The 27,092-nt window shown below is 39.2% G+C and overlaps 1 protein-coding gene across 1 annotated transcript; it reads right to left on the bottom strand.

The window, feature by feature from the left end:
* Positions 1-11,415: 11,415 nt before the first annotated feature.
* On the bottom strand, positions 11,416-11,985 carry LOC149783387 (uncharacterized). Its single transcript, XM_089932831.1, has one exon. It carries the CDS (start codon positions 11,983-11,985, stop codon positions 11,416-11,418), a length of 570 nt encoding a protein of 189 aa, XP_089788957.1.
* Positions 11,986-27,092: the final 15,107 nt, after the last annotated feature.

Genomic DNA, 27,092 nt, shown 5'->3' with positions numbered 1-27,092 from the left:
CGCTGACAAATCTCCATGGGTGTTGGGATACGCTATGACGATCCACTCGTCTCAGGGATTAACTATTTCTGATACACGAGTTTGGATTGTGGACGATCGTATCAAGTGGTCAAATTTAGTTTATTTAGCGGTATCAAGGGTTAGAAAAATATCTCAATTACGGAGAATTATAATTCCTGAAATCGTTAATAAAACCAGCATCATCATCGACGGTGATATAATAAGAAAAAAATTAACCGGATACAAACAATCTGATAAAAAAATAAACGCGACTTTGATCTTGATGTTGAATTTATTATTGAGTTAAAACAGCAGCAGAATAATCATTGCGCAAGTTGTAATTGTATAATGCTGTGGAGGTACTCGAATAATGATTCAAGACAATTTACCGTAGACAGAAAAGATAGTAGTCGCTGTCATACACGGGAAAATGTGATGTTGACCTGTCTTGAGTGCAATCGGAGTCGCGGCGCTAGTTCAGTGATCGCGGTGGTAATTGTGTATCCTCGGGAATTACTTGTAATTGTTCACGTACAAATTCACGTTGAGGAGCAGTTGAATCTAATCTGTAGATTGCAGGTCTACCTGAGGATCTTGTCACGGTGGATATTTTGTGTGTGGTAACACTCCAAATAGGATCAGTCGCTCTCGCTTTACCACCTTCGAGTTCACCGGGCTCGTATAAATACCTGACAGTGATAGTACCTAGTACTGGCTGTGTCAAATCACGTCGTTGTGTAGGTATATTTTTTTTGTAATTGCATTAATGGGTTTCATGTTGGTCGTTCGAGTGATCTCGTTATTTAACGCTGCTATCACGCTTGGTAATCTTGCAACCCATTCACGAGATCTCGTATCCTGAACAAATTCCTTTGCATATTGATATCCAAATAACCGCTCAGCAAGTGTTCGATTAAATCGTTCAACAATTGCCTGATCACGATGAATTGCAGTATGTCCTCGTCGTATTTTGGTATGATGTTGTTTCATCAACGATGATACTGGACCAAGAAATTCCTTGCCAGGATCAACCTGTAATAGATTTGGCCATCGTAATGGTCCTCGTTGATAAATTCGTTTAAACGCATCAGCTACTTCAGATGATGTTTTCGTTGATAGCGATTCTGCATCTTTATATCTACTTGCAACATCAAAAACAGTTAACGCGTACTTGTACGTTTTTCTACGTACAGTATCATGTGGTAAAAATAAAATATCTGCTTGATGAACTTCATTACGAACATTAACATCGAAATACGCGTACTGAATTTTCTTTGGACGCGGTAGATAAATTTGCCATATGGCTTGTTTGGATAGCCACGCTATAGCAGCAGAATGTTTAACACCTGCTGCATCAGCAAGTTTACTAATTGCTGCTTTACCTTTCCAGTATCCTCTTAGGCTATAATAAATTGCTTCCATTATATATTACCAGCCCCAAGCGCTAATTTACCTTTCATCGCAGATCTTATTAACGAATTAGCTAATTTTTCTTTAATATTTTTATTATTTATAGAATCTAGCGCGTGAATTAATTTCACATCTGCAATATGCCTATCTTGTAGATTTTTACTTTTATATACAACATCATGAGCGTGACAAGCTCGATCAATAATGTTTATTGGTTCCTCGCCTGGTTTTGGTTGATCCTGATTATCAAGTCTGATATCAAGTCTGGTACCAGGACCGCAATAATTATATCCTGGTAGATGTTTTTCTCCTGGGTATTTAGCCCATGGAGTACCTGGAAACTTTGTCGTCAAATTAGCAATATCACCACCGCGCTTATTAGGTAAAAACGAACATTTTTTTCTACCGCATACAGAACATTTTCCACCATACGCTATTTTTTTATTTTTTGTTGCAACCGTAGCTAAATCAGTAGTTGGAGTTTTAGATCTGCAACGTAAACAATATAGATTCATGATATAAAATATATGGATATAACTGATTTCTCAGCAACTCGGCGACGAGAGCCAGTTAAACACCACCCTGCATTACCAAATTCCATCAGAATGATTATGATAGGACCATCTGGATCGGGTAAGACGCAATTATTACTTAATTTGATAATGAGGTGGCTGAAATGGGACAAATTATATTTGGTAGCAAAAAAGAGTTGATGATCAGAGGTGTTATGAAGTATTAACAGATTTTAACGAAAATGCAAGATTACTAAATGACGGTGAAAATATTATTAATTTTATAACAGATATGGAAGAAGCACCGTCCGTAGATGATCTTGATGGGTTTATTAATAATTTAGTTGTATACGACGATGTGATGCTAGACAAACAATCCAATCCAGCCAGGATATTTTCTCGTGGCAGACATACAAATACAGATGTCATTTATGTTACTCAACGATGCACACAAATTCCGAAAGAGATCAGAGATAACTGTAATATTTTAGTTGTGTCTAATGGCGTAGACACACATACGCTGCGAAATATTCATCAAACTTGGTGTGGTGGTGACATGGATTATAATAAATTTAGAAATTTCTTTTCACGAGCTCAAGTTGCACATGGATTTATAACGATAAATTTACATGATCCAAGAACAAGATATCGTGTGGGTCTTGATAAAATATTTGGATAAATAGCAGCAGAGAGGGCGTAAATTTAATTAAACAGATATCATTAATATCATGAATAAATGTACGTGGCTGCGCCAAGGAACCACTAACAAATGTAAAACAAGATGCCGTGGAGAATATTGTAAAAAACACAACTATATTTTATCAGAAAATCCTCATGCTGGTCCACGAAGTTGTGTTGGTTGTAACAACGGCGTTAGAGGATTATATCAGATTTGCAAAAATGCGGTGGAGATCGGTACAGAAGTTTAATGATATATTATAAACACAGAAAGAACACAAATCCAAAAATAGAAAAACCACCATCAGAACTTGAATAATACTTGAAATTTAAAGATCCTGATAAAGATATTCAAGATTTCCAGGAAGATTCAGAATAATATAGCAGCAGAGAGGGTGTGGACCGCATCCCTCGTTTGTCTGGGTCAATCAATGACGCGGTATGGTAGTTACCTCTATGAAGGGTCACTATTCTTTTTTGATAAAAAAGGGTGACCATTCCCCACAGTGGTCTGTACGCCTTCTCTGCTGCTCCTTCAAGTCTATGAAATTACCGAAGAGCGGTGAATTCACACGGCTTCTCGTAAATCAAATTAACTAAAATAATGCATGAAATTCTTAGAACCATATTCCTATAAAACAAGACGACTAATTTAAACAATTCGACAACATTATATAAAGAAGATGTTTGTACGAATTCATATATAATTGAGAACGAATTAAGACAACTAAATTCATGTACATATTATCAAATAATTCAAATAAAATATTATACTGGTATCAACAAATCTCATGAATTTGACGCAAATACATTTTTTGCTTTCGAGCGTTGTTCCTTTATATCGCCAAAATTGTGTCGTCGACCTTCTAGACATGCAGTCCCGTGGAAAAATGTTTTACGAGAGAATTTCTTCCAAAGTGACTCCCAGATTCCACTGTACCTTTACTCTTGCAGCAAAGCTTACACTAACTAGATTTTTCGAAGGAGCAAATATTTACAGCTAGGAAATTTCGTGTGGGAAACACGCCCCTATTTAGCGTAACCAATCAGGATGAAATATATTTACCGCCTTTTATCAAGGCGCCAAAATTGGGGCCAAATTGACCTTCCTGGATCTCGAATAACGGTTTCTGGATAAATTTTCCAAGTTTGACAGTTCTACTATGAAATTGAAGTTAGACGTGTCCCTAATAGTACATCTCGCGGTTAAGTTGTTGTTGTTGTTATTGTTGTAGGGTTTAACGCCATTGTTCAGCACACGATAGGTTATACATGGCGGCCAGTATTAATGGTGGAGGAAGAACCCGGGAAAACCCCGGAAAGAACCATCGACCCATGAAAAGCTACTGGCAAGCTTTCTCACATACCCGAAACTCGAACCCGAGCAGACAGAGGTGAGATGGCAGTGATCCGTTATTGACAGCTCTTTAGACCACTCGGCCACTCAGGGCCCCTCGCGGTTAAGTAAACGAATGATTAATTTAAAAATCTCTACCACTACGACCAGACATTTGAAATCACTGCTGTATAGCGATTTAATAAGCATCTGTCCCCATAAATCTAATTAATTGTTCTCTGGCCCAAAATTAATGTGCTTTTCGTAGGTCGACATAAACATGCCCCCTCACACAGATAAATAGTTTTTTAATTCACAATTAGTTTCGGATTGATTTGCGTCATTATAGGGTTTTAGCTTATATATAACAACGTCGATTTTCTATGGATATGATAAATTAGGCTTTATATTTTAAAAAGTAAATTTATTATCGTTTGAAAATATCGATATTAGAAATGTCATATTCCTGTATAGCAGTGCGCATATATATGTCCACATCATATTCTAGGTAAGTGAGATACATTTAATAAAACATTCAAATCAAATGCATCATAATGAATAAGATGCTATATTTTAATATTTCTTAAGTAAATATTTTATGGTACAGATATATCATGCCGATATTGGCTTATCAACTACAACAGCTTGTGTTCGCTCGGAAAAAATAACTACTTTTTTGCATTGATTCATTATGTGAGTCATCATTATATGTGTTTATTCTTTCTTAAGTCAATATCAGTGTTAAATTTATCGTATATATAATATTATTTATTATACTGTTATGCATATTTAATTTGCATTCTTTGATTGCAAGGATTGTTTTTATTTTGTTTTATTATATGCTAATGGTAATTATATTTTGGACTTGACCTTGCCCGAAATCAAGTTCATTTTCTACCTGCCCTGAATCATTGATTTTGGTTTTGTAATAAACATGTTTATCTCAATCTGAGTTTATAACCATTGGCAATTCCCCATGACATACCGGGTATATTTGTTGTTTGCTACATTTTATATTATAACTTTAGAAATAGACTTCTAATTATAACTAAGATTTTGTCTTGTAAACATTTGGAACCTTCCAGAAGTAAACGTTCCATTAGGCATTTATATATATATATATATATATATATATATATATATATATATATATATATATATATATATATATATATATATATATATATATATAATTATGCTAATGTGACCACAGGTCAGATAGAGGACAATATAGTCTTGTTTTTCTATAAGTTAGTTTTTCGTGCTTTAGAAGTTTAGAGTAATCAGTTGTATTATTGTTTGTCCAACAATTCATTTGGACTGGAATTTATTTTATGCAAATTATTTATTCACTGAAAATACAAAGTGCTCTTCAAAAAAGAACATTCTTAGAAATAGAGACTTGAATTTATAGAGACATGTCAAAAAAGGAACTATTCTTGGATTGTATGATTGTGATCCAACAAAATTACAACTTCATTAAAGACATATGAACACCTTCTGGATTTAATTTGGATTTCTACTAAAGCTTATTCAAAACTTTTTTCATTAGGATTTGGGTCTTTAATTTTATAATTATTTGGGACTTAATTCGCAATACCGCAAGTTCCTTTTCTTTTATATTTTCATTTTGTATTCTAGGGAAATAAATTATCTATTGAATTTTACGAAGCGTATTGCTTCTCACTTTTTTTTAATATTTGTTTTATGACCACAGAGATGTAACAATACATTTCAATGGGACGAGTAATATTTTAGAGAAATTCGTATCACGGAAAAGCCCCCACTATTCCATTACCAGTCTATGCTCTTAACATGAGTAAGATATAAGGGTCAAAAGCAACAATCTTTGCAAAATTCAACAAATAATTTTTTGCAGAGATATCAAACTGAAAATGAAAAACCAAACTAATTAACGGTATTGCGAATTAAATCTAAAAATAATACTAAAGTTACCAAAAAAAAGTGCAGAATAGTACAGTTCTAAATAAACTTTAAAGGAAATCCAAATTAAGTCCTGTGGCGGACTCTATCGCGTTGGTCTTATATGAGTCTTTTGCTGCAAACAGTAACATAATTCCAGGTTTGAATTCACTATAAATCCTAGTCAATGTCTATGTCCAAGAATATTATTATTTCATGAGCACTATGTATTTCCAGAGAATTCATCACTGACTAAAATAATTTAAAGAAATATATTCCAGCTAATATGAACTTCTGAACACGACAATAATACAAATTTGATCATGTTAGACCTTAACATAAGAATGAATTTTCCTTTGAGTTACAATATTATACAGCCTTCCACTTGACTTAAGGTCGCAGTTAACATTTTCTAAATATTATATTTCCTAATGGAAATTAACTTTCTAGAATCTAGAATGTTCTTAATGTTTACAACATAAAATGTTACTAACAATTAGGAAGTATGTTACCGAAATAATAATACATAAAATGGAATATGTGAGGTAGGTCAGGTAAATTGTAGGGAATTCGAATAGACTAGACCCAGACCCAGATAAACAAGTTTACTTTTATTATTGATAATCCTAACATTAAGCACGTATACAGTGAGAATATGTTAGCTATGTATTAGTTGTCTACAGAATTTAAAAAAAATGAATAAATCAGTTCAAGTAGAAAATAAACTTGATTTTCGACAAGGTTAAGTCCAACAAACAAAGATAGATTACAATATAATTTATTTGTAAAAGCAATGTTTAAAAAACCTAACAAACCTTGCTAATTAAATATACGTGACAAACAAATACTGTGAAGCAATTTAAAAGGACTTTTAAAACAGGAAGAACAACAAACTCAAGCAGGAATCTAAATATCGTTGTTCTTTTCATTCTAGTCATTCGTTCAATCAAGTCTAACAAATTTTAGTGAAAATGTTCCATGATTCAAATCGGAAGCTTAAATACAGTCCTGGGTCAGGTTAAAATATTTTAGCATAGTGGGTCTTAGCAATTTGTATTTACCAATCGCAAATTACTGCTTATAACGTATATTGTATGGTTGTAAAACACATTTTTCCACACGAACCTAAAAGGAACGATACATTTAACACTCAAAACATATTATAATTACAATAATACCGATCGGCATATAGATGAATTTGAAAACATGTAGCTAACATTGAAACACTAAGGGGTAGCGAAGTTTTTGTTCCTGGATTATTTATAACTGAGCGAAAGTAACGAATGAACTCCACGCCAACATAAAGCACATGTAAATAGAACAAACTTTAACTGCAAAGGAAGAAACAAACTCTGAAGCATCAATAATAACATAGAAATATTTCATTAATACAATTTAAGTGCTTCCTTGCTAGATTACATGCTAGTGTCATTTTGTTATGTAACGGGCACCTTGCAGCTGAGAAATAAGATGTCTGCCTTAATTATTTGTAAAGTGTTTTCGCAACCATGATTGGAGAGGCCATTAACGTTAGAAAACGAACTGTTTTGTTTTCTTAACTTAAAGAGCTATTCATCGTGCAGGTTTCGTGAAATAGGCAATGTACTTTTCTCATAGACAAACTATTCTTTTTTTCCAGCTACCTCAAATAATCTCGCCTACATTTCCACCCTGACCTAAATAAATAACCAACAAAATTGGAAATCTGTTTTGACATAAATGACATAAGAGGAGGATCACAGTCTGTCCGATCGACCTGGAAAAGACACTGAAATTTGGGAAGCGAATACATTTTAAAACACCTTGGAGTATCTCTTATCAAGTTCCTAGATTTGAGATTTAAAAATATTTCGATAAGAAACTGAACAAATTACGTAACATTATAGACCTAAACAGACTGGATAACACTTTGTCGAATAAAATATCCGAGTTAAGCCATTTATCAACAGGAGACGTGAGAAGCAAGACAATTTATCAGCAGAATATCTCTCGGTTGCAAACAACACAGCTGCATTACGAATATTTTCCTGCACTTCAAATGAATCATGTCGGTCTCATATGGGCATACACACGAATGTTTGAATCGCTAGCTGTACGTTGTTAGTATACATTTGATTATGGATCAACCCGCGTTTTATTGATAAAACTACTTACGGTTGTTCATCACCGTATGTGCCGTCAGATTTGTACATGCTGGTACAACGTGCTTACTGTCACAGTGTACATGGGCATTATTAATCATTTTTTCATTCTGTTTCGAGAAGCACAGAGGATACAAAGAGAATCATCGGGCATGGTAATCTCCAGGACTGTTTCTGTATTTGCTAGCACCAAATTCTTGATGTCAGGCATATACAGCTTTTAACACACACTCTGCCTTGAATATAGAACAAAACATTACCTTAAACTTTATTTAAATACAACATACGAGAGTCTTAGTAAAATAAGTAGCAAAAGGGGTTTCTACAGATACATCAGGAAACAATTTTCCATAGATAAGATATTAGAAGAACATTATTTGGTAAAGATATTGGCCATCAAAAATTTAACTGTTTTATCTCATATGATTGTCATTATAAGATAGTTCCTTTATAAGGCAAGTACGGTAATGCATTATTTATCTTTTACCAATGTACTTCCTTATTATTTCATTATAAGAAGTATCCCCTGAAGCTTATATGGCAAACATCATAATAAATGATTGCTCTATGTAACGAAAATGCATTTTTCAGAAACGTTTTTTTTTACGGACTTAGTTGCAATTTGTATGAATATTGTATTGCTTTCTTTTATGCATGGCACAACAGTTGAATTTTCTAATTACATTCTTGAAATGCAACCTTTCATGATATTATACAGTTTTCTGTTTGAGGTCTGAATTACAATTCATGAAGGCAATATTTATATACCGCAAGCAAAGCACTTGTATGGGGCCCCGAGTTGCCGAGTGGCCTAAAGCCCTCTCCGTTACGGATCACTGCCATCTCACCTCTGTCTGCGAGGGTTCGAGTCTCGGATTCAGCCAATGTGGGTATGTGAGTAAGCTTTCCAGTAGCTTCTCGTGGGTCGGTGGTTCTTTCCGGGGTTTTCCCCGGGTTCTTCCCCTACCATTAATACTGGCCGCCATGTATAGCTGAAAAATGGCGTTAAACCCTATAACAACAAGAAAGCACTTGTTCAAAACACAGCTGTTCGAATCCTCATTAGTGTACCACGATGAGAGCACACTTCCCAGCTGCTCTGTAGCCTACACTGGCTATCCATTCGATCCAAAATCAAACACAAAATGTGTTCTCTGTACTACGTTTCACTGACTGACTCCAGTCCAACATGACCGATCCGGTGGCCTATTGGTTAGAGCGTCCGCCTCGGAAGCGGGAGGTTGTGGGTTCGAGCACCGACTGAGTCATACTAAAGACTTACAAAAAAATAGTACCAACAGATGCCTCGCTAGGTGTTCGACATTAAGAGGTTAGTGTTAGGACTGGTCGGTCTGGTGTCAGGATAATGTGACTGAGTGGGACATCATGCTACCTATCTGCGGCATGATGCCAAAATGCTAGATATCAATACAAACTGCCACACTGCAGACATTGTAGCGATATGACTAAAAAGTTGTTAAAGCTACGTTAAAAATCCTAATCGTACACACACACACACATACACACACACACAAACACACATATACACACACCAGTCCATCATACATATCCAACCTCAACCATGAAAATAGTATACTCATTATTCCCACTATGAAAACGAAGTCATATGGACAACGCTATTTTCCATACCAGGGCCCATCAACGTGGAATGAATTGCCCACTGAACCTAGACACAAAGACAGTGATCCCATTCAAGAGTGGTCTTAAAACTCACTTATTTCGACTGCAAGAACAAACTTAAAGACCTAATAACGTTTACTATCTGAAATATTTTCAGCATGTTTTTTATGTTTCCTAATTTCTTGGTGTTTTTTTTTTTGTAATAATATCATTCTATATGTTTTTTTATGTTACAGGTGTTATCTAATGTTGTAAAGCGTTAGAGCGTTTAAAGATTAGGCGCTATACAAAGTCCTCAATATTACTATTATTTCCTTATTATTGTTATTATTATTATTATTATTATATAGAATATATGTATAAAATGTAAGCTGTATCAATGATATACCACGAAATGTATACATTTTTCATCAAAAGGAAACGAGGCTTTTACAAAGAGGGTATATCATTGATACAGCGTACATACTTTACATATATTTTATTTATAACACATACAAGTTTTCATTATATATGGACCGCTTTGGTGGCCTAGTGGTTAGAAGATCGTGGGTTCGATCCCCGGCCGAGTCATAACAAAGACATACAAAAATGGTACTAACAGCTCCATCGCTTGGCGCTCAGCATTAAGCACAGGGGCTCGTATAGTTGTTTGAAATTAACCTGTCATACATGTACTAGTAGTTATTATATGGTATATGTATGACAGGTCAATTTTAAGTAACAATACGATCCCATGTGGCATGAAGAGGTTAGTGTTAGGACAGGAGGGCTGGTGTCAGGATAATGTGACTAAGTGGGACATTATGATACATGTTTGCGGCATGATGCCCCAATGCTAGACATCACTATAAACTGTCACACTGCATACATCGTATCAAAGCCACTGAAAAATTGTTAAAGCTACGTTAAAAATCCAAATCACACACACACACATACACACACACACACACACACATTTTATATGGGAGATAAAACTGACGGCCATGAACAGTGCACTTTAGGTGAGTGAATTCTTCACAACCCCTCGCATGTACGTACGCTCAAACAAGAAGTTCTGTAGTGATTCATAATTTTCTGTATACTTCAGTCATATTAACTGAGATATGTTTCCTTTAGTAATATCAAATTAAATGAAAACACAAGGCTGATAGTTAACATTTCAATTTGTTGTTTAATAAAGTGTATGCAAACATTGAAATTGCAGCGTTCGTTCTCATGAACGTAACATGGCGGCCATTTGCATCCATATCAACACTACTATTCGAGCCAGAAACATCAAAATAATGAAGGAACACGAGGTAATTAAATAACGTAACCCTAACTACACTTCATTGATACCGTTTCTGTTCATATTTCGCTAGTCCTACTGACTGTCATTGTCACTTTCCATAATTCACTACGTTTCCGCTGTGTGGGCCCTATTAGATAATTCGCCTGTTGAAAAAAGGTGATCAAGTTAGGGATCTCGTTCACGTTTTGAGGGAGGTTCATAACAAATATATTTTGTACGGTGATGTTTGATCCGTAGAACTGGTTGCTGATAATCTGATTATATTGATTACTGCACATTTGGGAACTAGATAGTAGTTTCCGCTCTGTATGGTGCATATTTATAAATCTCTCTCTCTCTCTCTCTCTCTCTCTCTCTCTCTCTCTATATATATATATATATATATATATATATATATATATGTCTGTGTGTGTATGTGTGTGTGTGTGTGTGTGTGTGTGTGCCTCCAAAAATATATTGCTCGTGTCGGATTACACTGCATCTTTAAAGCGCTGTATCAATTGTTTCTACCGAAGAAGCATTGTATTTGTATTTCTTGTGGCGATGTAAGTCCCATATTCGCTTTTCCTGAATAGATATTAAAAGAGTTAAAAAGCTACCATTGAGAACACAAATTCCAAGGACCCAGAACCATCGGCTTGGGTCTGAATCCACAATATCTAACCAGATTGTGTTCCATATTATGGCGCCCACATTTCTGCCCGTTCCAATCAGACCAGATATAATTCCAACCCGACGAGGATGAAGAATCGGAACAAGAGTAAATGTCGTTCGTTCAAACATTTGGACGAAGATACTGAAGACAATCATGACCACAATAGCTAACGGTACTGTCGTCATCTGGCCAAAGACAATCAACATTATGCCTTCACCAGCGAAGCATACCAAATGAGAAATCAAGCGCCCTGGTATGGCAACAAATTTATAAAGCAGGTCGCAAAACACTCCGCCTAAAGCTCGTGCGAAAAGGTTCATCAGACCAAGCAAGGATACAATGAGACTTGCTGTGTTCTGTGTGAGGATACTACAGTCATAATTGTCCAACAAAGGCATCGTTGTGATGTTCGTTCAGTTAAATAGAGGTACTTGTCCCTCGGCGTTCGATGTACAATTTACTTTTTTAGAAGCTATACAAGAACTAATTCATAACCGTATTAACAGCTATTTCTACCCCAAAGCAGAGTCCGTAGTGAGAAAACAAAACAAGAACCGTAAAATACATCCAACAGTTATCTTTAACACAACAAATTACGCGATCGCTGTATTCATCACCTGCAATAAAAAAATTCCAGATTTTAATAATCTTTGAGAAAATAATGATTGGAGCTCTTTCGTTTTTATACCATAGTTAAGCCAACAATGCCTATCGATTATTACGAAGGCATCAGCTGTTCCAAGAACAAGCACAAAGCCAGATACCAATTTAACAGTCTAGTCGAATTACCAAACTATTCTAGTTTATAATTGTCAAGTGGCAAAGAAAAATTCTTGTACTTGAAATTATTATAGTCTTCCTCTTAATGTATATCCTGCGTTTTGGACATGACAACGATTGACCAACAGTAGTATCTTCACGGTTAATGGTGACACCCTTGTTATGATGCAAACCATATTATAACAAATATATGTCTACCAATTTTCATTGTCCATGGTGAGTGGTTTTGATGTTAATTGGTCAAGCGAAGGATTGTATTAGAAAGAGAATAAAATGACACACCAGTCTTTTCCTGTCATATGTCAATAAATGAGAGGTTAACCAAAGACTGTCATTTAGTTTAGCCACTGTCTTCCTAAAGCTGGCTGCTTGACTATCTAACATCAGCAGTTTAAAAAACATCACAAATTATTCATGTGACTATTTCTATGTAGCTAATAATTTAATCGTCTGACATAAACCCACATAGTGTCCCATTTATAACAGCTATATCAAAAACTAGCTACTGTATGGTCACAATTCTTGGTGCGTATCTGGATTTTCAGTAGTTGTAGTGAACATAAGTATCTATTTTTTTCATTTTAGTTTTAAGGTGTTTGTCATATTTTGATAAGCGTGGATATATAATATGTATATATCTGCTGCGACTGTTTCTATACTGGAATGCATGTATTTATGTACGCTAACGTTATAGTCAGTTCAATACTTCCTATGAAGAAAAATGCAAGCATAACTCTAGATTAAAGTTGGTCTTATACATCTCATTCATTATCCTGCACATGGTTGAATTTCATGCTATTTGGCAATCTGAAGCGTTTTGGTCATAGAACTGCAGGACATATAATTTATTAAAAATCGCCATTCTGAATCTTGGAGTTTAAAGTCTTAGTATTAACAGTACGTTCCTTAAACTAACTACCCCAACGTTTGTGAAATGTTCAGTACAAAATACAGTGAAATAGTAGTTGTGAACCGTTCTTATAAACATAAAAGTTTGCAACAGGTTCCAGAACTTGCTACAATGCTTGAACATAGACCCAGAGCCTCTAATTATCCTAAAATATATGCATATTGAATTTAATTTGCATAATTTGTGTGATTTTCCTGCATTCCTGCGACCATTCTTCTTGCGGCGAACATCTGGTCAAAAATGAAGAATTACTACATCACTGATTTCAAACCCTTAACCTGACAGATGTCATAAAGGTTTGTTAGTCTCAGTTTGAGCATAATGAGTGGAATAATGAAGTTAGGGGTTGAAAGGTATGAATAAACTTTAAAAGGTTTCACATTTATTATTTCTGTTAAAAGATGACGGACATACTTTAATAGTTGTCTTTTTGAACTAGAAAACCTATTTTCTGAAGCTGGAGAAGATAAAAAAAATTGTTGGTAATGAGGGACCTCCCAGAATATGGGAAGGAGAAGATGACAGACGTCCAACATCTATACTTATTGTCAATGGAAACTTAGCATCAGGAGTGGGGTGGGGATGAAAAGGAATAGATACGAGTAGTGAAGTGGGATACCCTAGCGACAATGGAAATTAGCATTACAGACCCCCTTGGGACAATCTGGCGACAATGGAAAATTAACATGGAGAAAAATCGTGGGACAATCTGGCGACAAGGGAAATTAACATGGAGAAAAAATCGTGGGACTGTTGAGCGACAAGGGAAATTAACATGGAGAAAAATCGTGGGACTGTTGAGCGACAAGGGAAAATGAACATAGGATTTTTGTTTTAAAAAAAAAAAAAAAAATTTTTAAAAAAAAGGGGTAGGCAATTCAAAGACTATCTCTTTTCGAGAAATATGGCTGGCCCTGAAAAGGGCCTTTGGGTTTTCTTTTAATTTCTTCTTTTCCTCCACCAAGTTCTTATTTTATCTCCTACACTCTTTCTCTTCTTTTTTTTCTTCTCCTTTTCTTTCTTCTCTTCCTCCTCTTCTTTCTTCTTCTTTTCATTTTCTTCTTCTTTTTCAATTTTTTCGTTCCAATTGCGTATTCTTATTCTTTCCTCTTCATCCTCCTTCTCCTCCTTGATCTCTTTCATGACACCACTAATCTTGTCCTTTGCTTTCCTTAAGTTATTAATTTCCATCTTCACACGATGGGGACTATAGGAATAATGGTCTTCAACCAGTCTTAATAGCATCTGTTCCATTATTCCTAAGTTGTCTAAAACGTCTTGCAAGGTTTGTAATTTGTCCATTTGGTTTGACGCCATCTTCTTTGTATTCTTTGCAGAATGGTTTGAACAACGAACACTGTGGGTTCTTATACGAAAAGCGCGAACGTGAAGGAAAACATCCCCCTAAAACATAAAATGGATCTTACCTAGATGATGACCCAACATCGCGCGGACGTGAAGGAAAACATCCCCCTACTTTCTCATTTCATATAATATAACCCTAACTATACTCTTCACATACGCTAAGAAACCCATAATCTACTATTCACACAAACTTACTTCACCATTTACAAACACTTCCACTATTAATAAAGAGTTAGTGTTTATATTCACACTACTCTACCTACACACATTGGCAAATTAATAGTTACTTCTTTTCTAGAGTATTGGGTAGCCCTGAAAAGGGCTGTTTTGTTTGGAACTTCATGGACACCTGGTTAATGGTGGCACCTTCCAGGCCTGGCACCACATACACATCTTATCCCCCAGTTACTTTTTACCTTTTGGGGGGAGAGAGCAGAGGCAGGATATGTCGCTTCAGAATCCCAATTTTCACTCTCTGGTATTCTGAAATTTTTTCTTCTCTCCTTTTCCTCCTCCTCTTCTTTATATCTTCTCTCCTCCTCTTCTTTTTTTCTTCTTTCCTCCTCTCTTATCCTTCCCTCCTCGACAATGGCTTCAGCGGCCAGTTCATTTAATATGCGCCTGGCATATTCCAGATGAACATGAAGTTCCAACAGTTTCTCCAGTCTCGTGTTCATTTTTGGTGTTGATCAATCAACAAGGGTAGCTGGACTACCCAACGAGTTTCAATTTATACTGAAAGCGCGGACGTGAAGGAAAACATCCCTCTAAAAACATAAAATTCATCTTACCTAGATCATTAACCAGAACAACGCGGACCTAAAAGAAACACTCACTCACTTTTTTATGCTACCCATCACTTCAATAGACTATCCACATACGCAAAGCAATCCAATCTAACCCAAAATATACACCTCAAACAGCCCAAAAAACAAACATCATTTTAATCTACTATCCACACCAACCTACTTTATCACTTACAATCACAATCACACAAACACATACCCTCAAAATTTTTAAGAAAGAGTTAGTGTTTATTTTCACACTACTCTACCTACACAAATTGGCAAATTAATAGTTATTTCTTTTCTAGAGTATTGGGTAGCCCTGAAAAGGGCTGTTTTTTGTTTTGCTATGGCATTCTTTTTTTAGTTTCTAAGAATGCGATGTCCTCTGAGGATAGACTTTCTGGCAATAGGTCTGCTTCTTCGGAAAGAGAAGAAGAATTCTTTGGTGTCGATACGACAATCGACAAAGCCTCTGTCAGCTTCAGGTTGTTGCTGTTGCTGCTGTTGTTGTTGCTGCTGTTGCTGCTGTCTCTGAAGTCTGTACTTCTCTGTCCATTCTTCTTTCTCCCTGTTCATTTCTTCTCTGAAGAGCTCTTCTATCAGGTCTTCAGTGATTTTTAACATTCTCACATTCTCTATTTCTTCTGGCTTCGGTATCAGACTGTGTCTGACCCTATGCAAATTCACGTAGGCTTCGTTGAGCTTAGCTAGTTTGGAGCACATCTTCTTAGGAGGATGAGTCGACAATGGATGGCTAGACTGGGAACAACCCGGTTCTTAAAGTTAAAGCGCGGACGTGAAGGAAAACATTCCCCACACGGTTTTCGAGCCGCAACGTTCATGAGAGGGATAGTAAGAAATGAAAGAGCATCAATCCAACATTCTTATAGCTAAACAAAAGACAAAGGCATTTTTTTCTAAACACAACATTTTTTATTCAAAAAATCACTTAACACTAAACAACAACATTTTTAACAATAATCCAACACTATAACATCAAACATTTTTTTTCAAATCACAAACATTTTTTTTCTTCAAATACAATCTACTTTAAACAAGGCTGACAACGTTGTGAATGAAATTGTGATTTCCACTTTTGGAAATCATTAGGCCATTGATGGACACTACGTTTCCTAGCTTGAGACAAAAGATAAGCATAATGGTCACAAAACCATCGATCTACTTTCACATCGTTTCTAGCAGAAGAACGAGGATCAAAATGAGTCACTAAATGTTCTAAGGAATAGCCCAGGCTGCGATGATGCAGAAAATACACACAGTACTGTCCACACACCAAGGAATCTGTGCCTTGTAATTTCACGTTATTGAATCGGGTGGTTTGAGCATTTCTTCTCATAAAGTCGATGATATCGTCTTCCAAAGGGGGCAATCCGTACGAATCGAAATATTCCACACAGCCTTCTTGAGGAAAGTAGACGGCTACCCAGTGGGTTCCTGGGAGATGACTGTCGTCCGTGTTGATCACGTAAGCTTGATGGTCTTTAGGTTTGCGATGAGGGAGTTCATCTTTAGCACAGACGACGGGATTCCAAGAAGACGTATACGAACTGTGGTTCAAAAGGTAATAAAGTTCCCAGGTATCCATTGTTTTGTGTTTGTTTTCTTCTTCACAGGTAATAATACGTCGTCAATTCGATCCTGACTTTTTGCTTGAAAATGTCTGACGAATAAACGGTTATTCGTTCTGTTTCCTCACTCTGATTCAGGAGAGCTTCGATACGATGGATCTCTTGAGTGGTTAATGCTGGACAAGAATGTTCACGCAAGTCTTTATACCACTGGTGCAACACGTCTTTGTTCGAGATGAGACTCCAAGCTTCGTCCAGATACTCGTCCAATTTTTCTTCTTGACTTAACATTAGGCATTTATCGTGTTGAATTTGACTGGGATGATCGTTTTGACATCCATAGCAATTTTTCTTGATCAATTCCGTTATTTTGTCGACCAAGTGTTTGGCAAAACAGGAGACTAAATGGGCTTCTTGTTCTGGCCATCTCGACTTCATCATGATATCTTCTTCGTCTTTGTCTTGAGATTCTTCTTTTTCCACGGTCTCCTTACATTCCATCTCCAAAGTTTCTCCACTAGGTAAAGAGGGATAACAGTCTTCCATGGCTTTCTAATAATCTAGAATGACTTCTCTCAAACTGTTGATTTCTATGGTATTATCGAATTCTGCATACAGGATGACGTTCACTGTCGCTGGTAGTTCTTTTGCAAACTGAAGTTCCACACGAATCTGGCCTGATTTTATAGGGTGGAAATGTCCCTCGTCGCTGCCTTGGTCTGGAGTGAAATCGAAAGCCCACAAAGCATAGCCTCCTGCATAATCGTCGTACTCAATGCCGTGACTGGTGTTGGTTCCTAACTGACCCGTGGCTTCGTACAGGGACAAGTACGATCTCAAGTAATTCATTTTTTTGGGATCAAAGTCAGGTTCGAAAGGTCGGGTACACAAGGTCTTGCCATCACGACTGACTTCGATTTTCTTCACGTCGAAGTGTTGAAAGTTGAAAGGATTTTTTTTGAAGGCTCCGTTGAAGGCTTCATTCTCGACCATACCAAGGATTAAACGCTTGGGTAACTGTCCTTGAAACAGATGATCTTCGGTCATAGAATGCTGTCCCTTGGGAATGGTGAACGTTTTCACTTCCACACGTCGTATGGGATACTTGGCGGTTGTTCTGCTCAACGTTTGACTGATGTCGTTACCTACTTTGGGTAACACTTCCACGCGTCGTACGTAGAGTTTGGCCTCTAAAATTGTGCTTTTAGGAGCCTTAGCAGGATCAGCAGCTATCAAATGGAAAGTGGCACTGCTGCGATTCAGTCTCAAGCGGACATTCACCCCGTTCAGCAAATATTTCTCTTGCAACCACATGTCCAAATGCAAACGATCCATCAGTTCTAAACTTTTCTTCTCTAAGATTTTGCTTTCTCTTGCCTCAAAGCCGGAATTGCTTCCATCTGTTTTGTCGAACTTGTTCGCTTCATCAGCTACCCACAGCACGCAGGCATTGAGATGACTATCCTTGGCATCTATTCCGTACGTCAAGAGATTTTCCAAGTAGGCACGGTAAGGGTAAGTATCCATGCTGCTGCTGACTAGTTTGTTATTCAAGTACAAATCCACTGAGCTGAACAAGGAATGCATGAAATTGTTGACGGGAGCTATTTCGTCAGCGTCATCTACTCCACTATCATCTTTTTCTAGAACTTGGACTTTCAAGTACAAGTAACTGCTATTCAGATCGATGTAATCTTCGGGCTGTCCCTTGATTTCAAACTCGATGGGAGCGGAATCGGTCAGTGTGGAGATGGGATTAAATTCCACCCATTGGGATTCTTGCATCGTCATCATGGTGGGGGGCACTGCAAACAGATCCAGTTCCGTCTTGGAACAGGCGCAAGACTCTCGGTGCATCATTTTGTTTTGTGTTTCAATAATCGAAAACGTCTAAGTCTCGAACGGTTCTTCTTTTCTTGGCCTTTCTCGCTTGAAGTCTGGTGAAAGGGTGTTTTCTTCTTCGTCGTCTCTTTCTGCCTTGTCCTTGCTGAATGCTTGACTCGGTAGCGTGCAGGGCATTTATAGGTGTGTCTCGTCGGCCTAAAATGTCTTTGCCCGTTTGCAGCAAGACATTTTTGCCTGCCCTCATGAAGGCTTCTTTAGGGTTTTGTTTGTCGATGATGACATTTTGGAGAAATTCTTTGCCTTGTGTCAGTGCCGCATCTTTCAAGGCGTGCAATCCGCGTGTCACCATCGGTTTCAACACCGGGGCCACCGAACGAAAGGCCGATTTTAACATATCTCCTAAACCGTGTCCTCGCTGTCGTGCAACCCCTCGGTACACTGGATACATGACTTACTTACGAGTCGTGAGAGAACCGTTTTCGAAAATGGAGTTTCACCGTGACTTTTCCTTTGGTGAATGGAATATTTTGTCCCAGATCTCCTTTTATAGCAATGTTGACCGTTTCCAAATACGACTTGCTGACAGGCAAATAGTGAGGATGGACAAATTCGCGGTGGACGTGGTAAGTGTTTCCACCTTCCTCGTCAGTGACCGTGGCAGAATTTACTTTGAAAGGAATGACACGCAGTAATGGTACGGAGGTGTGTCCCACCACGTTGTACTCCACCACATCGGAGTACACGAACATCAAATTCAGTCCTTGGTTCAGTTCTACCGGGAAACGAAAATACCTTGCAAAATGCATGTCGTTGTCAATCTCTGCCATTTTAGTTTTTTTGGTCTGCTTATCCGTGACCAAATTGAGGTCTCCACCCAAAATGTCATACAATCCAGGGCAAAATTTAATACGTATACTTCTTTCCTCACTATCAAATTTGATGAGTAGACGATGAGACTGTTGATGGTACTGAATGGTGACACGTTTATTTACTTTGGTCAGAACTTTGTCAAAGGTTGCATAGAATTTGTCAGCGATGGCCTCCACCAGATGCTGACCACTAAAATAATGGCCTGAATTAATTTTAAAGCGATAAACGAAAAGAGGAGGAGAAGAGTCACTGCTGCGGGGTAATAGCTCCTTTGCAAGATGTGAGTTATGTTGAGGACTGCCCGTCATGGTTTGCTGCAGTGCTGGATCCAAAATTTCGACGTCAAAAGTGTTTTGAGTTTCAGTGATGTTTTTGATTTGTGTTGGGTGAATCATTTCTACCAAAGCCACTTCCCAATGGGCTTCGTGATCTAAGGGGATGGCTTGAGGTAATTTGGCCGTGTAACAGCACAACGTGTTGTTGGGAAACACCTCCATGGAACTGTCACTGGGTAAGGTTAAGTAAAATTGGTTTTGGTGACTCATAATTCCAGAGTTCTGTGGCTGTCCGAGGGGTTAGTGGATGTCAGAGGCGTGTCTCCGCCCAAAATGGGGTTCTGGTTGTGGTTGTTGTTGTTGGAGTGGTGACTGGCACTGGCACTGGACACAACGTTCCCGTTCGAGGAGAATTTCAGGGAGGGATTGGGAAGCAGGTAACCGATGCAACTGCTCAATAAAATGGTCCACAATTGTTTGTCTCCTTGTTGCAAACTCAAATTGGCAATGGCTGCCCCGATGACACAATACACCACGAAGATTTGGCAGAAAAAGACGATTTGCGTTTTAGGCACACGTTCTCCACACCACACCCACAAGGGTTGTTTTTGTAAATCTTGCACAGAAGAACTAGGTGAAGAAGGAGTGGTCGACGTAGTTGCGTCTGATGTGTGAAAGGGCATGATGGTCACTTCTTCTTTTTATAGTCGATGACTTGCGAAGCGTCGATCCAAGAATCGAAACTGGGTGGATATCCTTTCCAACGTACTTTGACTTCTTTGACACGTCGTTTGCCCACTTTACGGGTTCTGCGTTCGAGAATGCTTTCGATGTCGTACACGTCGTCTTCTTTTTTGGTGACACGTTGTAACTCGGGCAAATAAAACGTTCCTTTGAGTACTTCTCCGTTCATGTCTTCCAATTTATAGACGGCAGGATGACGGCCATGCACTCGTCCAGTGACGCGAAACAATTCGGTCGTCCAGTTAGGTAAGTAACCTTTGTCGAAAGTGCGTTTGGTTTTGCCAATGCGCACCCAATCTCCTACGGCCAACATTCCACTTTTCTCGGGGACAGTCCTCGTCGGGGACGTACCAAACAGACGCTCAAACACCAACACTTCGTTGTCGGGAGTCACGTCTTGCGGGGCACGTCCGATGCTTCGATGGTAAGATTGGTTGTACGCTTGCACCAGGTGCGGTAAGATGTCGATGTACTTCAGAGTGTGGTGATGCGTAAAATATTTCCACATGCGTTCTTTCAAAGTACATTGAAAACGTTCCACGATGCTGGCTTTGGTTTCGGGATTCTCGGTGGTAAAAAAATGAATGTCACGTTTCTTTAATTCTTTTTGGAAAGCTTGGTTCAGAAATTCGGTGCCTTTGTCCGTTTGCCATCGAAGAGGTTGACGACCGCTTTGTTTCAACACCCGTTGCAGGGCTCGCACTAACTCGCTGCTCGATTTGGAAGTCAAGGGCACGACCCAGGCAAATTTGGAAAAGACGTCGATGACACAAAACAAATATTTGTAGCCGCGATTGTAGCTGGCCAAATGAGAGACATCGGCTAAATCGGCTTGCCATTGATGATCGATGCCTTCCACTCGGGTGCGACTTCTGGCAAACTTGCGTCGAATGGGTTTGTGTAAAGTGTAGGTAGCTTGTTCTTGTAACCATCGTTGCACTTGAGGTAAACGGAGACTTTTCAGTCGCGTTTTGGCAGCACGATACAATTTTTGAACTCCTGCGTAACCTGCAGGATGTGAGGGATCGTAGTAAATGCTAGCTAAGATTTTTTCCATTTTTTTGTGTTGATTGGTGTGTTAATAAGGCACCCACTCTTGGCAGAGGCTACTCTTTTTCTCTTGGGGTATTTTCTTGGATTGCAAGGCTTTGCGTGTGCGACCGGCAATAGGTGTCGAAGAGGAGGAGGATGTCTGAGCGGGGGATATCGGTTCTTGTTTCACTTCTGTCTTCACTTCTGTCTTCACCTTCTTTTTCTCTTGTGAGGAAGAAGGGGTGGCCATCATCTTTTTAATCCATCCAATTCTGGAGGTAGGTGGTGTTGTTAACTTGCGTACTTTTTCTGGTGGAGTTTGAAACCCTTCTTCTTCTTCTTCTTTTCCTTTTTCTGTCTTGGTCACGGGTACTGGTGGTACTGGTACTGGTACTGGTGATGGTGCTGGACTTTTCATCAAGGTCTTAAAATCTTTCAGAGTGGGTAGAGCTGTTTCGTCTAAAGCTTTCTGGTGAAAGAGTTGCAGTCGTTGCAAGAGTTGACCGTACTTTTGCGATTTTTCTGTTTCGGACAAATCTTGGCGATCCAGCAAGGATTGCAATTCGTGTTGTAACTGGGACATCTCGCTCAAATTGGGATTGGGAGGTAAATGCGGGGTGCGTTGTTCTTGCCACCGATGGTATTCCATCCATCGTTTGTAAGGCACTAAAGCTAGTTTTCGTCCTTCCATGGGGTTGTCAGGGGTGAATTCTGAGATCTTGGGACTTCCGAAGGCCTTTTTATCTTGCTCCCAGCAGTCCTCCCAACATGGTTCCCAAGACTCCTTTCAGTATGGGGCCTAACAAGAGAGGTAAAATGCCTCCACGTTGGACCAACATCTTCTTTTTTTGACGAATGGGAATTTTCTTTTGAACCATTTTCCGAAGAAAGTGACGATGTTTGCCTAAGCATTGTTTCTGGTGTTTGGACAAAGGGATCGTGCCTTTCAAAACGTTCAAACAACATTGGCACACGGTATCGATGACCTCTTTGGAGGCCGTTTGAATGAGTTTTTTTCGTAGGGGTGGAGAAGCTTTGGACAGGACAGATAACAGGTCCCCATGTTTGGCTAAACGTGGTGGTAGTCCTTTCCTTTTCTTTCCTTGGGGTTTTCTGGAGGGTGACATCTTTGAGTCTTTAGGAGCACCTAAAAACACTGATACCCTACTCGGTCACAGGCCTTTTTTATACTGGAACGCGTCGCCACTGATTGTCTTTACGTTTTATCAGTTTGAGGACAGGCATGACACGTCGTGCAGGGGTACGTAACGGACTAAATCGAGCCAGTTCTTGCTTGGACAAATCCAGTAAACTTTGTAACATGCCCGATCTTTCTTGAACTTTGATTTTGGGAGAAGGTACTTTGTGAGCAGCAGCCACTGCCGCTAAATTGGAAGGTCCTGCCACTGGGGAAGTTCTTTTGGGGGTCATGAACGGAGAAGTTCTTGGTGTAATCAACGTCTCCAAGTACTCTTCAGTTCCTGGTGACATCAACGGAGAAGTGGACAAACGTGAGGCTGCCGGAGACGTTGTGGCAGGTCGTGGCTTGCGAGTGTAAGGTTGCGTCCTGGCCTAAGTGCCTCTCTTGCGACTAGTTTTCTTCTGTGGACTTTTCTTTTTTTGAGGACTTTTTCTCTGTTTCTTTTTCTTGGGGCTTCTTTTCTTTTTCCGGGGTGATGGTGGTGGTGTCTGGTAAGAGGAGGGTCCCGCCACTGGAGAAGTTCTTCTTGGGGACTTGGTCTTTTTCTTTTTCTTCTTGGGGCTTCGTTGGACTTTTGTCTTAGGGATAACTTTGGGGGCATTAGGATCCCATCTTAAGAGTGAGCGAATGATGACCCCTCCTAGAGTACCGCTCCCTCCAGGTTTCAAAATGATTTGTTTTTTGGTTTGAGTGTCGATGCGGGGATCGGCCAGTTGGACCAAAGCGACTTTGTTTCGATCGAAAAAGCGTTGGGTTTGATGAGGAATCTGAATGATTCCTTGGAGTAATTGACGTGCCGTCACCGTGAACCATCTTAAGACTTCTTTGAGACTAGCTTCTAAGACACGAGCTCGTGTTTGTGGATCTTTTTCTCGGCTGATGCCATACAAGGCACGAATCAATTTGACGGGAAGATGCGACTGAAGGGACGTCATGTTCACACTGTGTGAGACAGACGAAAAAGGGTCTGAGGTTTTTATAGATTTTTTCAAGGGGAGTGAAATGAAGTCGAGGACGGAGACGTGTACAGGACAGGCCCTCCGTCTTGGCACCAGTGGTGAAACAAGTGGGTACGAAATCGCAAATCCTCGGGGGTCGTAGGTTTCAAATCGACGAGCAAATAGGCGTGTGGAGTTTGAGTGGCATCGTCGTACGCCTGAGTCAGCCAAGGCGTTCCTAACCGTTTGGCTAAGACTTGCACTTGCGATTTATCTCGAGGGCTTTTAAACAAGACCACGTAATGCGCATTGAGACTGATGGTGCGATGGGCTTTACTTTGTTGAAACAAATTTTGGGTGATGTAAACGACACTGGCATTACGGTGATGCCCTTTGCGCGTGAACCACAATTTAATTTCTTCTTCGTCTTCTCCTAACATGTCGTCGAAAATGACCAAATGGGTTAGACGGGAGTCAGAGACGATGCCATCGTCTTCTTTAGGAATGCCTTCCACAAACACGATGGAATCGCCTTGACTTTCTCGCAAGAGCTTGTACGCCGATTGCCACTCTTTGTAACACCACACGATCCGTTGAGGGGGCCGATCGATCAAATGATGTTTATGTTCGATCAAACGTTTGACGAATTCGGTTTTGCCTGAACCGCTAGGTCCAGCAATGAGCATGTTAAAGGGATGGCGAAGATACAAAGCCTCCCAACTGGCACGATCTAAGTGTTCGTCGATGACTTTGACAGTAGAGGAAGATCGAGCAGAGACAGCAGAGGTGGCCATGGTATGAGAAATGTCACTTGTGACACGAAAAACAAACAAGACAAGAGTTTATATACTTTTTCAGAACACGTTTATTGAATGTTTCAAATATGAACACGAAAGACAAAAATACATACAACCCAAATAGTGATGTACAGGAATATAAAACACAGCAAAGCGATCAAAGTGGAATATAAACAAGTGTCTGTACAACATGTTTTGGGTAACCAAGATGTCCTAGGGACAGTGTGTAATGTTCTTACAGTCTCTACATGAGGTATTGTCACACAAGTGTCCTCCCGGAATGACCTTTCAGGAATGTCCATGACAGTCCTGTCCTGAAGCGAGTGGTTGTTCTCGGTGACGGGTTCTTCTGGCACCGTCACTAACACAGGTTGAAAAGTAACTTTTTTCCTTGAACAACTCTTGTGCATACTGGGCCACTTCTTGGGTCCAAGCCTCAAAACCCCCCTTTTTCCAGTCACGAACATCTGTCCAATGGGGATGTAAGTCACAAGCTACACACACATCGTCATACACGTCTTGGGTAGCTAAAAGTTGACGAATCTTTTTTTCCTGTTGAGGTCGAGAAGTATCCAGATGAAATCGCAAGGCTTTGAGCAAAAGGAGTTTTTCGTGACCATTTAAGGCCATGGAGGTGGTAAGTACTGATCGTAAAGAGTCCACAAAGAATCGGCTGGTAAACGAAATCCCAGAAAACAAGTCACTAAGACACACACCACTTGTCGTCCCAAATTGAATGGATAAAGTTCTTGTAATAATCGATGGTAATGATCCACGGTTTGAATATGGTCATTGAGTTCCTTCCACGGAATCTGTTGGATGACATACGACATAAGTCGTGGCATAACTGCCTGTTTTTATAGTCTCTTTGTTTCGAAAAGAATACACGTACTTTCTAGCCAGTGATCTTCGTTCTCCAGTGGGGAATGTAAATCTTGCATACTGTAACCGAAACGTCAGAGTTCGATTAGAAGTTTCCTCTTCCGCTAAGTAGATTCCACGTAAAATATGTTGGTAATCCTTTACCTCGTCTTCCTCAATGGGTTGCTCTAGGTGAATCTCGAAGTAACCAAAATGATCAACACGTGAATCATCGGGGGCCTGGAAGTATTGAACAAGGTCTGACCACTGAAACAATTTCTGACGAATCAGTTCTCTTATACCCTTCAGGTACCAGTGGTTAAAGATCTGGTGACGTAACGGATGCAATTGTTCTTTACGTTTCACTTGTATTTTCACCAGCTCTCGGTAAATGCGTTCTCTCAACTCCACAGGCAAAGCACGAATGTTCTCTTGTAAAGTATCCATGAATAGGTCATACTAAATCCTCTTTGGTCTGACACAAGAAATGTACTCTTTGCACAAACATGGTTTCACTTCAGTGTCGAATTTAAATCGTTGAGTCACTAATCTACACATTACAATTCGTTCAGAAGTTTCCTCTTTCACCAAGTTGACATTGTGTTCAAGATGTTGGTAATTCGTTAACTCTTCCTCTGGAATTCGATGCAGTACGTTTACAATGATGTAACTACAATCGTCCATACCAAACCAATCCTTTTTAAAACTAGAGGATCGTTGATCAATGTCTGTCCGATGGAACACTTTCAATTGAATCAGTCCTTGTATAGCCTTCAGGTACCAGTGGTTCAAACACCGGTGACGTATCGGATGCAATTGTTCTTTACGTTTCACTTGTATTTTGACCAGTTCTCGATAAATGCGTTCTCTCAACTCCACAGGCAAAGCACGAATGTTCTCTTGTAAAGTATCCATGAACAGGTTATTATGGTAAGAAGTTACTTCAATGTCTCGGTCCCACTAAAGGTAAGTAATGACAATTCGGTGACCATCGAGCATGTTCTACGTAGGCCGAATCTTGCTGTTCCCAGTGGTGAAGTGACACACCACAACTGAAGCACTTGACTTTATCTCCTTCGCCCAAGTAGAAAAATCCGGCTTTGGCTAATTCTTCGGGGGTCGGTCCTCCCAGATACTTTGGCCATTTTCCTTTGAACGATTGAAGACGATTTTCAAAGTCGCAGTATTCCGACAAACGCACAGGAAACGAATATTCGTTTTTCACAGGTTCGTTTCGATGAGGGTTGAGTGAAATGGGCAGGAGTTTGCTCAGGGCTGGATGACATCCGTAGGGAGGTAAACGTGAAGGTCGACATTCCCCTTTAAAACGAAACCCAGTAAAATGTCCAAGAGGACGAGCAGCATCGCTTTCGCATCCCACAGGTTTGACACGCACAGCATCACTTTCCATGACAGGGGTAGGGGCACTAAAGTTCCCATGATGCTTTACGGCATCGCTCAGGTCACAAGGTACAGCATCGGTCCCATCGCAAGGCTCACAATCGCACTC

The sequence above is a fragment of the Sinohyriopsis cumingii genome, chromosome 14 (genome assembly GCF_028554795.1).
Source record: "Sinohyriopsis cumingii isolate HCF-2022 chromosome 14, ASM2855479v2, whole genome shotgun sequence".
Classification (NCBI taxonomy): domain Eukaryota; kingdom Metazoa; phylum Mollusca; class Bivalvia; order Unionida; family Unionidae; genus Sinohyriopsis; species Sinohyriopsis cumingii.
Note: the sequence above shows the minus strand (reverse complement) of the source record. Positions and strands in the feature narration are given on the sequence as shown.

What these genes read in the sequence shown, in the direction of transcription:
- LOC149783387 (XM_089932831.1), bottom strand. Translation starts at nt 11,985, where the DNA reads ATGCCTTTGTTGGACAATTATGACTGTAGTATCCTCACACAGAACACA.